At 38.9% G+C, this 13480-nt stretch overlaps 1 protein-coding gene across 5 annotated transcripts in view; it reads right to left on the reverse strand.

Moving 5' to 3' along the window:
- Positions 1-13480, reverse strand: part of Npas3 (neuronal PAS domain protein 3) — an 828644-nt gene that overhangs the window by 120420 nt on the left and 694744 nt on the right. For all 5 annotated transcript variants that reach the window (XM_090345197.1, XM_090345194.1, XM_090345193.1 and 2 more), the window contains one exon: positions 4648-4822. In XM_090345197.1, the coding sequence (XP_090201323.1) occupies positions 4648-4822 (175 nt within the window). The remainder of the gene's footprint in view (positions 1-4647; positions 4823-13480) is intronic.

A 13480-nucleotide genomic window follows, 5' to 3' on the forward strand; every position in this document is an offset into this window, starting at 1 on the left:
GTACAAGTATTTCATATCCAATCAGTTTTTTAAAAACAAAATTCCATCTGATCTTCAGAGACTTTTTAAAAATCTTTTATTTTTTGTCATTTGTTCCTATAGAATCAGGAGGTGATATAGATTTACCAGTGCAGAGAGATAAAGTAGTTGGCTCTTAATTCTGCCTGCCTTTAAAGCAGTGAGGACCTAGGTATACAGGGCACAGTATGTTTAACACCCCCCCTTTCTTTCCCCCCCCAAAATCCCAACAGGCTAGATTCCACTTGAAAACTGATACAAGACATGATAACCTGTATTTTAGACAACCATGGGTTAATCACACAGCCATAGTTATTCTTCACCCAAAGTACTGTCTCATACATTTTGCTAAATTGTCTAAATCCTAGTGCACTATTGATTTCTCCCCCTATGTGCTCACACCCATTCAGCGAGCTGCAAGGAGCCCCCAGTCCTCCTTGAATTCCCTCCAAAGCAGGGCCGAGGTATGTCACTTCTGCCAGTGCCCCTACAGCGGGTGCTGATTGTTAGCTAGTGGGAAGCAACCACTGGGGACAGATAGCTATGATGTTTCTGCCTTCAAGATGAAATTTCCTATCTGTAGACAGAAAACATATGTGTGTGTATGTATAGTATATAATTTTTTTCTTGGTAGTCAGTATTGGATGGTATTATTTTTTCCTGGTTGTTTATATTCTTTGAATTTTATAATTGGAATAAATCTAGGGATGAGTAAAAACTATACAATTTAAAGAAAATAAACTCTGGGCCTTCAAAATAGGATTTCTTGAAAGATCACCTTTCCTGTTAACTAAACATTTAAAAGTCCAGGCACTGACATTAATAAAAATATGAAGAGAACATATGACATCTCAAGATTACAGAATCATTAAGAGTAGTGAAACAATACAGGCAGTTGGATCTACAGGAAGAAAATGAATCTTCCACACAGCAGGTTCAGAACTCTCCTTCCTGTTGGAGCTCATGGGAGAGAAGAAATAGTGGCATGAAGTCTGCAAAATATTTGGGTCCACTCCTAAAGAGCGACTCATCAAAACCTTTAAACAAGGCTATTCAGTTATTTTTCAAAGGCTTGTCTTAAGAGTCCTATGGAAGAAATATCCACTAAACTGCTTGTAAATGTGCATACAGACAAAAAAAAATGTTCGCTTGGTTTTGCTGCCACATCAACAGGATCCCCCTCCGTCCATTACCTTGAGACTTACTCAAGACAAGACAATCACAGGGCTGGCAGCTCAGAGAGATAGAATTCCTATTACAGCTCAGTATCACTGCCTCTTAGTCTGGTTTAGTCACTTATTTCCTTTTATTATAATGCCAAATGTTATTTAGATTCCAGTCATTTAGTAATGCTACACTGAACACATCAGGCCTTCTGGAAAATTTCCTTACCTACTAGTCCTTTCATTTTCATAATAACTGTATATCGATATCCCTCTTCCAACCAAATTACACTCCCATGTCAAAAAGGAATCTGTGTTTTATCAGAGTTTAAAAGATTATGACGCCATGAACAACAGTCTTCAAAAATGTTCCTTCGTGTTATTAAGAATTAGGAAATCTTGTTAAAATTCTTTCAGCTTTTAAGAAACATAAGCAGCTTTGGGATGTAGTGCCTGACATGAACTTTTAAAGTAATTCCCTTGGAGCTATCATCTGCATTAGTGAAGATATTTCGTTCAAGGTAGTACCCTCTGCTGCTTTTCGGTATTTGAGCAGTCAATCTAATTGCTTTTTTTTAAAGCCAGAGATTGAAACTAACCAGTACTACAGACTTCTGAGGCTAAGATAGCTTGACTCTCTCTAATGGAGAGAGCTACACTTAAGAAAGCTCTTTCTGATGGTGATGTGTGGCTAATGAGTACCAGTTGTTAAGGGATATAGGAAGCAGATTTTTTTTTCAGTTTTGCCTGTTAGGATGGTAAACGGAAGGCTCACTAAATTTATAGCACCTTTCATTTATACGTCAATGTTAGATAATGGTTGGAGGGATATTCTGTTTCTACAAAAGCAGATGTGTTCTCCTGTTATCTAGAATTAATACTAGGCGAAAACTGAGTTTCTGCAGTGTACCTGGAATTGTCATATGCCTATTCATGCTTTATAAAAGGCATAGAATTTATCCTGATTCTTGTATTTGAATATTTATTTGCGTTTGCTCTTTTGACTCATAACAGATACCCTAGCAGAACCAACTTAAAGATTCTTCCAGATAACAAGGGACCAACCCTCAAAAAAGACCTGGGGAGACATCAAGCCCCATAGGATTGGCCAGGAGGCACTGGCTTCTGATAGGACCCGATTTAACCTTAGGCTTCATTAACTGAAATACAGTAGCAATGCTGGAAAGGAGACAGTCTTTCTTCTAGAAACATGTTAAGTGTGTTACCAAGAAACTCAAGCATGGACAGATACGATGACTATGGTGGTAAGGACCACACCATCAAATAGAGATTGTAGAAAAGAAGAAAGAGAAAGTTGGGGCAAATGAGGGTCTGGGCTCCAAATCAGGAATGAATTCTACTTGAACTGCCTTGGAAGGAGGCAGCCTTATATACAAAAAGAGCTTCCTACCAGAACCAGGTTTCAGCAGAGAGTAGAAAAGGGACTTGTTGGTTTTGCTATAGAAAGATGGCTATAATTGGATTAAAGGACCGAAAAGGTCCTTCTGAAGTTGAGTTTATGGATGTAATGCAATTGTGCCTGTAATTGCAAACTACCCAGGAAGCAGAGGTCGGGAGGATCATTACTAATGTTAGTAGGACTCTAGCTCAGCTAACAAGCCAGGAGTGTTTCAATCCCAGCTACTTATGAGGCATAGAGAGGAGGATTATGCCCAGCACTGGGCATAATAGGAGACACACCCTGAAAAATTAGCAAAACAAAAAAAGGTCTGGGAATGTGGCTTAAGTGGTGGAGAGGCTAGTCCAGAATGCACCAGGGCCTGAGTTCAAACCCCAGTACTTCTCACAGAAAGAGTCCACTTTCCCAAGGTTTTTAATCTTAAATTTTTCACATTTCATGTTTGAGTTCTGAAGATTCAAACATTGGTTGCTTGATCAAGAGGAGTTGAAAACTATTTTCACATGCTACTTCTCAAATATGCCCACATCTGAACCCTCTAATGACAGAAAACCAGTTCCAATTATCTCACTGACACATGTACTCAGTAAAGGCAGTGAGCTATGGCTTTTGTTCCCCTAGAACAAAATGATTTTCCTTTTGAGCAGTCTTAAATATGTGTTTTTTTTACTAGTTTGCCTACATAAAGCTAACTAAGGATGTCCACTAATTCTGACAATAAGGAATATTCTGGAAACTCAAAAGAACTTAAACGATGCTCTAAAGGGAATTAGAATATTTCCCAAAGAGGCAAATATATTCTGATTTTTTTTTTCTAGACAGGCCAAATTGAATTATTTTCTGGGACGTATATAGAGTTATTTTTAATAATAAATTGTGACTAGTTATTCCATTTTTCTTTCTAATCAAATGCTTTGGTGTTATATTGAATCTATTTGAAAAAAAATAACAGATGAACTAAAAATTGCAAGCATCTTGGTAGAGTGCAGAAAATAATTTCCTAAGCAAGCAAATACAACTTTGCACTTCAAATCAGTCCTTGATTCATTAAAAATCTTAAACTTCTCATGAGAAAAATTAACATTTAAACCACTGCTGCTTGGCCATGCACTCCACCACACAAGAATATGAAATATCTCCTCTAAAAAAGTACAAAAAGGACAAAACCACAAATGTGGAACTTCAATTAATTTAAAGCCCCAATCAGCAAAGAATAAATCCTTCGCAGATCTAATTACCAGCGCTCTCGGAAGACCCAGGCCGACCAGCCAATCTTCCCTGTGTTTGAACAGCTTGATGAACTAGGGGACTGATGGATATCAAGTCATTTTGTTTAATTTATAAATGGATTTTCCCCTAATACTTAAATTATCATCAGTACAACACAATGAAAATGGGAACATTCTGAATGCAAAGTCTATAAGAGTCCTGGAATGAATCCCAAATGAGGAATGTCACCTCTGTTCATTCCTCCATACAATTGATCTAATTAAATACTGAGGGTGGAAAGGCAGTTGAAAATGTAGCCATTTCTGTTTTCTTTTTAGCCTTAATTTATCTGTTCACGTCTTTCAAGTACCTTCTGATGCTTTGGTGGGGGGAGGGCGGAGAAAAGAAACTGGATTTCTGCAAACCTTTAATACTTTCAGGTCTCCACAAGCTCACATTCAAAATACCCCTCTGGTGTAGATTTTACTGAATAAAAAAAGATACACATTACACTGAGTCCTGTTCACAGTAAAAAATTTTTTAAAAAATATTCCAAATGAGAAGCTTTTCCAGTAGTAATCTGCAAGAGAAGCTAGTACCTTCAGTCTGTATTGTTCAACTGAAATTAGATCTATGGATTATACTTATTATACTTATTAAAATGTCTCCTTATTTTCCAATCTCTTCCTTATTTAATTACTGCATGGAACCGAAAGCTGTGTGGAATTGTTAAATACCGGGAGACCTATTTATAGGCTCTTCACATGGGTACCGGGAGCACACTCATTCAGCAAAGGTCCTGCTCACCCACCCACACGATGGGGCTGAAATTCCCACCTGGCTCAGGGGTCTCGGACTGAGAAGAGGAAGATGCTGAGCTGGCTCCATCCTCTGCGGAGCCCTGAGACAGGAGACCACGCCCAGGGGGGAGCTTCATGCCCAGCTGCTCTGCCATCTCCACGTGGTCTCCAGGGTGGACATAGTCAAAGACGCTGCTGCCTGTCAGCTCCACCTAGAGAGGGATGAGAAAGGGTGGGAAAGACTTGTCACAGGCTTCTCAGATTCAGATGCCGAGCAGGAATGAAAAGATGCTCAATGCCCGCAGCCATCCTGCCTCTTAGTTCATCTTCTAACACTTTCAAGATTCAAGTTGAAAAAGGCTGTGGTTCCCTGCCCCCCTCCCCACAATGTATTTATTTAGCAATTGTTCTGCCCCAATTTTGCCTTCCTCATACACTGTTGTTTACATAAAGCCCCAAAACAGTCTGCGAAATGCAGAGGACTCTGTCTTTCATCTGGCTGTTTTATCCATCCATCACCAAATACTGACTTGCCTGTTTGGTTGATTGCTTTGCTGGATGATTGACTGAATTTTACAGCTTGCTTATGGAGGAGTTGGGCTTTGTGTAAAAACAGTTATAGGAACAGCCAGAGGTAGCAGCAGAATATTGTCCTTAAAAAATACAGATTTCCAAGAGTTTTTTTTTTAACACATCTTATTTCTATGTAAATTTAAGAATGCCACCTCTAAATATATGCAAAGGCATAATGCTTTCATTAAATATTACTCATTAGGTCTGTAATCATATGGAGAATTTTCCATGCAAAAGAGGTCAGCTGGGGTCTGATACAGCCATTTTTTCCCTGCTGGTATCAGCTTGTTTTGCCTTCAATCTAATAAAATACACAGTACAGATATCCTCAAGGGCTTCTTTTTTTTTCTGGAAGTGTTTTACTTTGTGTGCTCTTTGAATGAAGCTGACTACCCATATAGAGGCAGAATGTGAACTATTTGAATGGAGGCCTTGCCTATTTTAGGGCCATCAGACACAGCCTCTCTGTGTGGAAGGGGGCAGAAGTGGCTGATAAGGATGGGCCTTACAGAACTTGCCTAAATGCTCCTTTTAAGAATAGCTGTTACGTCTCTAATAAAATGCATTTGGGCTGTAGGTATTATAGCAGGCAGAGGTGTGTTAGCCACAAGACAAGGAAAAGCTTTCTCTGGGTCCCTAATGGGTTTCTCAGTCATCTGGAGATGGTCTCAGGCCAGCTAGAAGGGGCTATAGAAGTTGCTGGAATACTCTATTTTGTCAGAAGTTTCTTGGTAGATATTTACCTAGACCTCTTGCCACCTCATTGCCCATTCCTGTGGAATAACCAGCACCTTTCCAAATTCAACTGAACTTGTACCGTTTCACCCTGCCAACAAGAATGGCAGCACGGGGTGAGCTATCACAGAGAGTATAATGTTCAGAGCAATTATTTCCTTCTGAACTCAAGTCCCTGTAAGATGATCGCATCTACTCATAGACACCATTTGATTAAAAGCTTAACAGCTTCCACATCTTCATCTATCAACGAACAGAGGTAGAGTTTGGAAAAGAAGAGGCTAAACTCAGATCGGTTAATAGCTCTTCCTGAATAAAAAGAAAGTGAGGGGGAGACTGTAACTTTTAACCTAAAATATACGTTCTCTTGCTCTTCAATCACATTCTCTGACTGACCATCGACAACATCATTTTATAATACCTATTCTTTCCCTTTGGTATTGTTACTGAGAGAACATCAGGATTCAGTGATCAACTCCTACCCTCTGGGAGGGGGGGATTACACGGAAATAATCCCTTTAATATACGCCTTGTCTCTAAGCACTTCACACAGCAATAAATGGGTAAACTGACTTTGAGCAATTAAGAAATTAAACGAAACTAATAGAATGTGTGTTTTAATATTTCTTGATGGTTATTTTGTTTGAGGATTAGTGACTTATGAGGAAGTCGCTCCTTTTACATGGAGTCCAATTACAGCACTTTAATAAATACTTTGTGTCACCTATCTCAGAGGCTTATGTCTTCCTTTACTATTTCAGTGTGCCTTTTGGCGTACACCACAGGTTGTAGGGATGACAAACTCAAGTAGGAGATGAAAAAGTAGATTTGTTGGGATGCTGCCTTTTTGCATATTCATGTAAACCAGTCACACAGAGAAGAGGCTCAGACCCCTATTTCTGTGACTTGACCTGCTGGACATGTGCCCACTTCTGTCCTGAATAGAGCCCAACAACATGACAAGTCACAGTGTGCCATTCTGCATGATGGCATGGTGAGAATTTTCTCCTCCAGTGGCCTGGGCTACTGATACCCCTCAAACCCTAATACTGATGGAAAGATCAGTACTGAGGCTTGCACACTGTCACAGTTAACCAAATGTCCAGTGCAGTTAATGGCCAGATGCTTTGATACAAAGTACAAGTTGTCTGGAATCATGACCTCACTTTGAGATTAGCATCGTTTTTCTCCCCAGATGTGTGATGTTCGCTAAGTCATTTAACCTCCTTAGGCTTTTGTTTCCTATCCTAAAATCAGCCAGCAATGCTACTCTCTAGGACCTTGAGGACTCCATTGAGGATGCATTCTGGATAAACAACCTTCCCACAGCATGTCACTGGGGAATGGTAGGCACAGGCCCAGAGTGCAGAGTAAAGAACAGGACCCGATTTACTAGTCCCCTAGCCTCACTTGAAAATGCAGTGCAAGCCGCTAGGGGATGAGAGAAGGGGTGAAATAAGCATTCGGAATTGCCTGCTCTTGTAAGTGTACATGATGCACAGCAATGTATGTGTCTGTGGAACTTGGCTTTGTGTCATTGTTTTGGTCTTTAGTGAACAGAGGTACGTATAACAAAAACGGTGATAGGTACTTTGGGTGTTGATCACCATTAGCAATCACTCCTGAGTATGAGCAGATGCTTTCTATATTCTGCTGTGTGTAATCTCATACCAGTCTTTTGAATTGGTAGGCCCACTCACACTTTACCTACTGCAAAAGACCATGGTAGAGGTAGAATTTGGTTCCAAGTTTGCTTTGATCTGTCACCTTCTGGCAGTAACATATGGAGCCATAGAGGTTGAGTATGGACTTCTAAGGAATTACTCTGTCATTTATCACTATTTTTGTCTTAGTGCTCAGGGCCTGGGTGCTGTCCCTGGGCTTTGGTTCTCAAGGCTAAGGCTCTGTCACTTGGAGCCACAGGCCTACTTCAAGCTTTTTGGTGTAAGAGGCTCTCAGATTTCCTTACTTGGGATGGCTTTGAACTGCAATCCCCAGATCTCAGACTTCTGAGTAGCAAGGATTATAGATATGAGCCACCAGTCATCACTTTTACATGGAAGAAGAACTTACTTAAGCTGTGAAGGCATCAGGCTGACAGCAGGTAGCCTGCCAGTCTTGGGGCTCAGGATGCTTTGCTATCAAATTCTTAGGCCAAAGGGAAGTATAAAAGGATGTTCGGTAACTCAAAATAGATATGGGGGGGAGGCGCAGACAAAACCCTACTTATCCTACTTATTATTCACCTCCTTTCTTCATTGTTACAATCGTCATGACATGTTACATTTATCTAACAATTTCAACACTTTTTTCATGCTACTTTCACTTCATTAAATTCGAGAACTTGATCAAAACCTATCTGTTACCATCTTAGTTAAGCAATGAAAACTCTAGAGTTCTGGGCAGTTAAAATGTTTTCACAAGCATGTCTGGCTATGGAGTTGGAGGAGGCAGGTTACAGTCTGATTGGCTAAGTAGTTGTCTGCCACATTTCATACAGCTCTATCTCTTGCCACCCCAAGAAGTCTGACTAGGTAAGACACACTCCTATTCTCATTTCCTGCCACTAAAATATGCACAACAAAACCGATTACAGAAACTACGACTAGGTCAAGTGTCAGTGACTCATAATCCTGTGCCTGTCATCCTACCTACTCAAGAAGCTGAGATATGAGAATCATGGTTTGAAACCAGCCTGGGAAGGAAAGACCTGGAAAGACTGGGATTTATTTCTTTAATCTAAATATAAATCTAATGAACTGACATTACCTCATTTCTTAAGTAATTAAAACAAATGAAAACTCAATCCAATATTAATTATTACTTTTCTAGTCCTTAGTTTCTAGCTTTCCAATACTTTTTCCCACTGATTTCAGGCTGCTTATGTGGTAGGACTACCCTACATGTGGAATGAAAAATGTCAAGTACTGTATAGCACCTTAATATATTAATTCTCAGTAAATCTTTAGCATATGCAGGAAGACTTCCATTTTTCGCAGAAACCAGCTGAGTTGAGTAGAGGATTGTGTCAATGCTGAGGCTCACAGAGGTTTTGAGTAACCCTGAAGACATCACTGGCTAACTTTTATAACTTTCCATTCTGCTCCATATCTTCAGCTAATTACTTTCCAACTTCCACACACCATGTCCTCATCCTCTGAACTTTAACATGGCTTCACAAAAACACTCTTCATGTTTAACTGGGTCTAAAAATACCCGTTTGTCTTTTATATATCAAGCATGGCAATACCCTTTGCTTGTCCCCATGGAGTGAAAGGTACTCTTAACTACAGCCAAGTACTGACAATGTAATTGTGGGTTTGGAAGACTCTGGTAGAAATGGGGAACCAATGTGGATATTTTAGGTAACCTCCATCTTGGAACCTATGAAGAGAATATTTCTTTTCTTAGAAAAAGGAGCACAAAACCTACTTTAAGATTATTCTTTAAAACTACTTCTCTCAGCCAGGCGCTGGTAGCTTATGGTACCTATAATTCCAGCTACTTGTAATCCAACTCTGATCTTTACCATTAAAAGAGTCATTCAAAACCTACCACATAAGGGAGAATGTTTTAAAACTTTGTAAGATTATCCATCCATGTATTAACCTACCTACCTCCCTAACTATGGGGACCCTTGAGTTTGAACTTAGGACTTTGTGCTTGCTAAGCAGGGACTCTCTCACATGAGCCATGTCACCAGTGTATTTTTACACAGGTTATATTTGAGCTAGGGTGCCACTTTTGGCCCAGGTGGGTCTGCATTACATTCTCCTATTTACACTTCCATGTAGCTAGGATAATAGGTATCTATTGAGATGGATTCTCAAGAACTTTTGCCTGGGCTGGCTGGGAACTACAATGCTCAGTCTCCTGTTAGCTAGGTGATGATAACAGGTGCTAACCACTGCATTCGGCTATTGGTTGAGGTGGGGTTTCACCAACATCAGTTTTGGCTGGACTTGAAACACAGTCCTCCTGATCTCTGCTTCCTGAAGGCTGGGCTTCTATGCATGAGCCACCAGTGGCCTGTGGAATATTTAAAATTTGTCTTAAGGGGCTTGAGGTGACCAAGGAACATGGCGGTGGTTAAACTTTGTATTTGGAGTTCTTTTGTGGCTGGACACAGTTTTGAGGGGATGCTAACAATATTTGTAAACAGAGTCACTCCCAAGAGAGAATGAAGTCAGTAGTAAGTGGCTTGGAAATGGAACGCCCAGGTCAGATTTTCAGATCTCCCACGAGACCTTGACATCCTATTTAGAAAAAATCCTGACCCAGGAGAAAGTGGAAATTCTATCTCACTGTAGCAGGACAGGATTTGTAGCTTTTCTGGGGGTCACATTTGTGTTATTGAAGGATAATAAAGTGATAAGAGAATAAAATATAATAAGATATGATAGCTTGATTAGCATAGGTTTTCTTTGGATTTTCTGGTATCTTAATGCCATCTTTCTAACTTCCTACATATTGCAGAACTCTATTGAATATTTATGAACTGTTTTGACAGAAACTTGATGTTCTTTACTGCTCTGTCTCATTCTATGTATTTGCTGACTTATCTGAAGAGAAAAAAAAACGCATAAAAGCACCGGGTCTGTTAGAGAAATACGTGTATAAATTAGTAGAACAAGAAGAAAGGAAGGCTCTCTATCAGAACGAGGAGGCAGAATAGAAAATCCTTTCAGTGTCATCAAATAAGAAAATGAACCCACTCTCTTGTTACAGATCTGTTAACAGAATCTTCCCTTAGAAGAATGTGAGCTGTAAGACACCCCATCCTGTGTTTATTTTATCTTCAGAAATAAACATTTTGGTTCCTGTGGGAGTCAGCAAGGCTAACTACATTTTTTATTTTTATATACTTTTCCATAACCCCTGGAGTGCCTGATGTGCAACTTTGTAACAACGAGCATCCAAAGTCACAGTGTATAACTGGTTCTGAACTTCAGTTAACAAGTGCCAGAAAATCATTTGAAGATATCACTTGAGTCCTTAAAAAGGAGAACGAGAAAGGCAGACGGGGAGAACAGGAATGAAAGACAAAAGAATGACTAGCCTATATGCATTCAGATTGTACATTTGTTTGGAATAGTTCATGGACTTTTTTTTACTGTTATTTCTGGTGACTGAACTGATTTGATTTATCAGGATTCCAAAGTATTTAACAGGGCATTCCACAGATTCAGGCTCCAGTTGCGAATGTGTAAGTATTTACAAAAATACTGTGTAAAACAGATCTACAGACTCTTTTGAGTTCTATTTTTTTTAATACTCTGCACTGAAACTTTTCTTGCAGCTTTGGTTTAGATGTACCCCCAACATACGATGTTAGGGAAGCAGTGGTTTCAGAATAGTCTTGATGGTTACTATCTTTTCCCTCTCATGAAGAGATATTAGTTAAAAGAAGAAATGCCTTCAGATGAGATGATATTACAGCACAAGATTGAGGCTAGGGAGTTGTGAAAGTGACTCAATCTGAAGATTTTTTCAAACCTTGTTTTACAAGGTTCTTATAGTTTTAAAGTGTCTGTAGGGCAGGAAAGGGCAGCTTTCTAGAATTTATCACAGTGCTGGGGAGGAAGAAAGGATGCCAATGGAGGTTACAGCATAGTAAAAACTGAAATGATGGTGGAGAGAAAGCATTAGCAATCTAATCAGTCACTGAAGTCCACCCTTCTTTTCTGAAGATCAAACACATGGTAAGATGTCACTCTCAACGCTTCTCTATTACCTTGGTGGTAAGGAGACTAATCAACATAAAATACTTGATAGTGGCATAGTTAATCCATTATCCTGAAATTTTACATGGTTCAATATTTGTCATTTAAATCAAGAGAGTGAGATGTATGCATGCTACATACAGCCAGACTTCAGTATCAATACATCTCAATAATATAAATAAATAAATAAACCAAAATTCTCAGTCAGTTCCTCTCTTTATTTTGATCATGCATGTAACATGAAAAAGTAGAAAATATTAATGACACTGAGATTTAAATATTTCCTGGACTTGAAACAGTTTTTTTTTCATTTAGAGAAAGATAACTGGTTTAGAAAAAAACATAATAATTTGAGCTTTCGCCTCATTTTTTAATAATCTATTTAAATCCTTATTTATTTTTACCAAAGTAATAGATGTACTTATTTTTGAAAGCAAGATGTTCTACAAGGTTTATTACAACAACAAAATAGCTCACTTATGTACTAGTTCTGTTTGCCTCTGAGTTCTTCCCTGAGACAGACATTTTAAATTCTATAGATGCTGATATTTATTTCTGTATTTCCATTATTCTGAACCTTACACAGGAGTAATTTTTATTTTCTTTTAGTCACGGTGAAAGAGTATAGTTCATAGACTTAAGACTCTGGATATGGTCAATGCACACAAATAAATAATAATCATAATAATCATATAGATAATAAATACTATAATAAGTATGACTATTTTTAAAGGGCTGATCTATCTAGGTTGGAAGGCTAGCTTAGAGTCCTCAGCAGGAACCTAATCCCTATGTTTAATGCGTTTGAGAGAAGAACGCATGAACTCTATGAAGTATTTGTCTCTATCCTCTGAGAATTCTTTATGTTGAAGAGAAAGCAATCAAAAGGTGGATCTTGCTCAGTGCCATCCTGGTTTCTTAGATGGGAGTGTAACGTCATGGCTGCAATGTAGGAAAGCAAACTGATGGCCTATTTCATGTTGCTATCAGAGGTCTCAAAAAAAAAAAAGGTCATAGCTGTCACAATGTCACATGCCAGTAATTAATGAGACAAAGAAAAATGAGGCAGGAGGATCACAAGTTCAAGACCACTGGCTCAATTGAAAGGGCACCAGCTGTGAAAAGCAAAGCCAAGTGAGACTTTGAGACCTTGAGTTCAAGCTCCAGAACCAACAATTCACATATACCACTACTACCAACAACATGAATGACAACAAGAAATAATCTCAGAGAGCTTTGAGTTCAACTTTCCCCTAAGTGTAAGCAAGACTCATTTAAAACAACCACCAAATATGCTAAAGTACTTCAGCCATGAGCAGTAATGATCAATCACTGACCCTTCTAAAACTTTTCTTGCTGATATCATTCAGCAAATGCTAGGAAGGTTCCTATGTGGGTCCTATACCCCTGGCAAATAAGCTATTTTTCTATGAATTACTAATAAGAAAAAAGTCCATATATTGCAATTTTATTCTGGCAATTGTAACTACTAACTGTGGTAATGTTGAGGTTATTTTCTATGAAGCAAGTCAATACCCTGAGTACTCTCTAGGTGCTATTTTGAAGGAATAAGTTAAATTCACAGCTGTTTAATAGCAGACTGTGAGTTAGTCTTGTTACAATAGAGAATGTAAACAGAACGGGCAAGGGGAGAAAATTGATCAGAAGTAATGAGTCATTCCAGAGGCTAAGGGCAGTACTTGTTTTCCTTGAGTTCTTTGTTAGGGAAGCATGATAATATTAGTGGTCATGGGGTAATCCCTTTCAGCACTTGATGTTCTATCTTACCAGAAAAAATGCTTTAGTCATGTGCATGTCAACTTGGCATTGTTTCAGGGA

This window comes from Megascapheus bottae, chromosome 14, assembly GCF_031878675.1.
Source record: "Megascapheus bottae isolate mThoBot1 chromosome 14, mThoBot2.hap1, whole genome shotgun sequence".
Classification (NCBI taxonomy): Eukaryota; Metazoa; Chordata; class Mammalia; order Rodentia; family Geomyidae; genus Megascapheus; species Megascapheus bottae.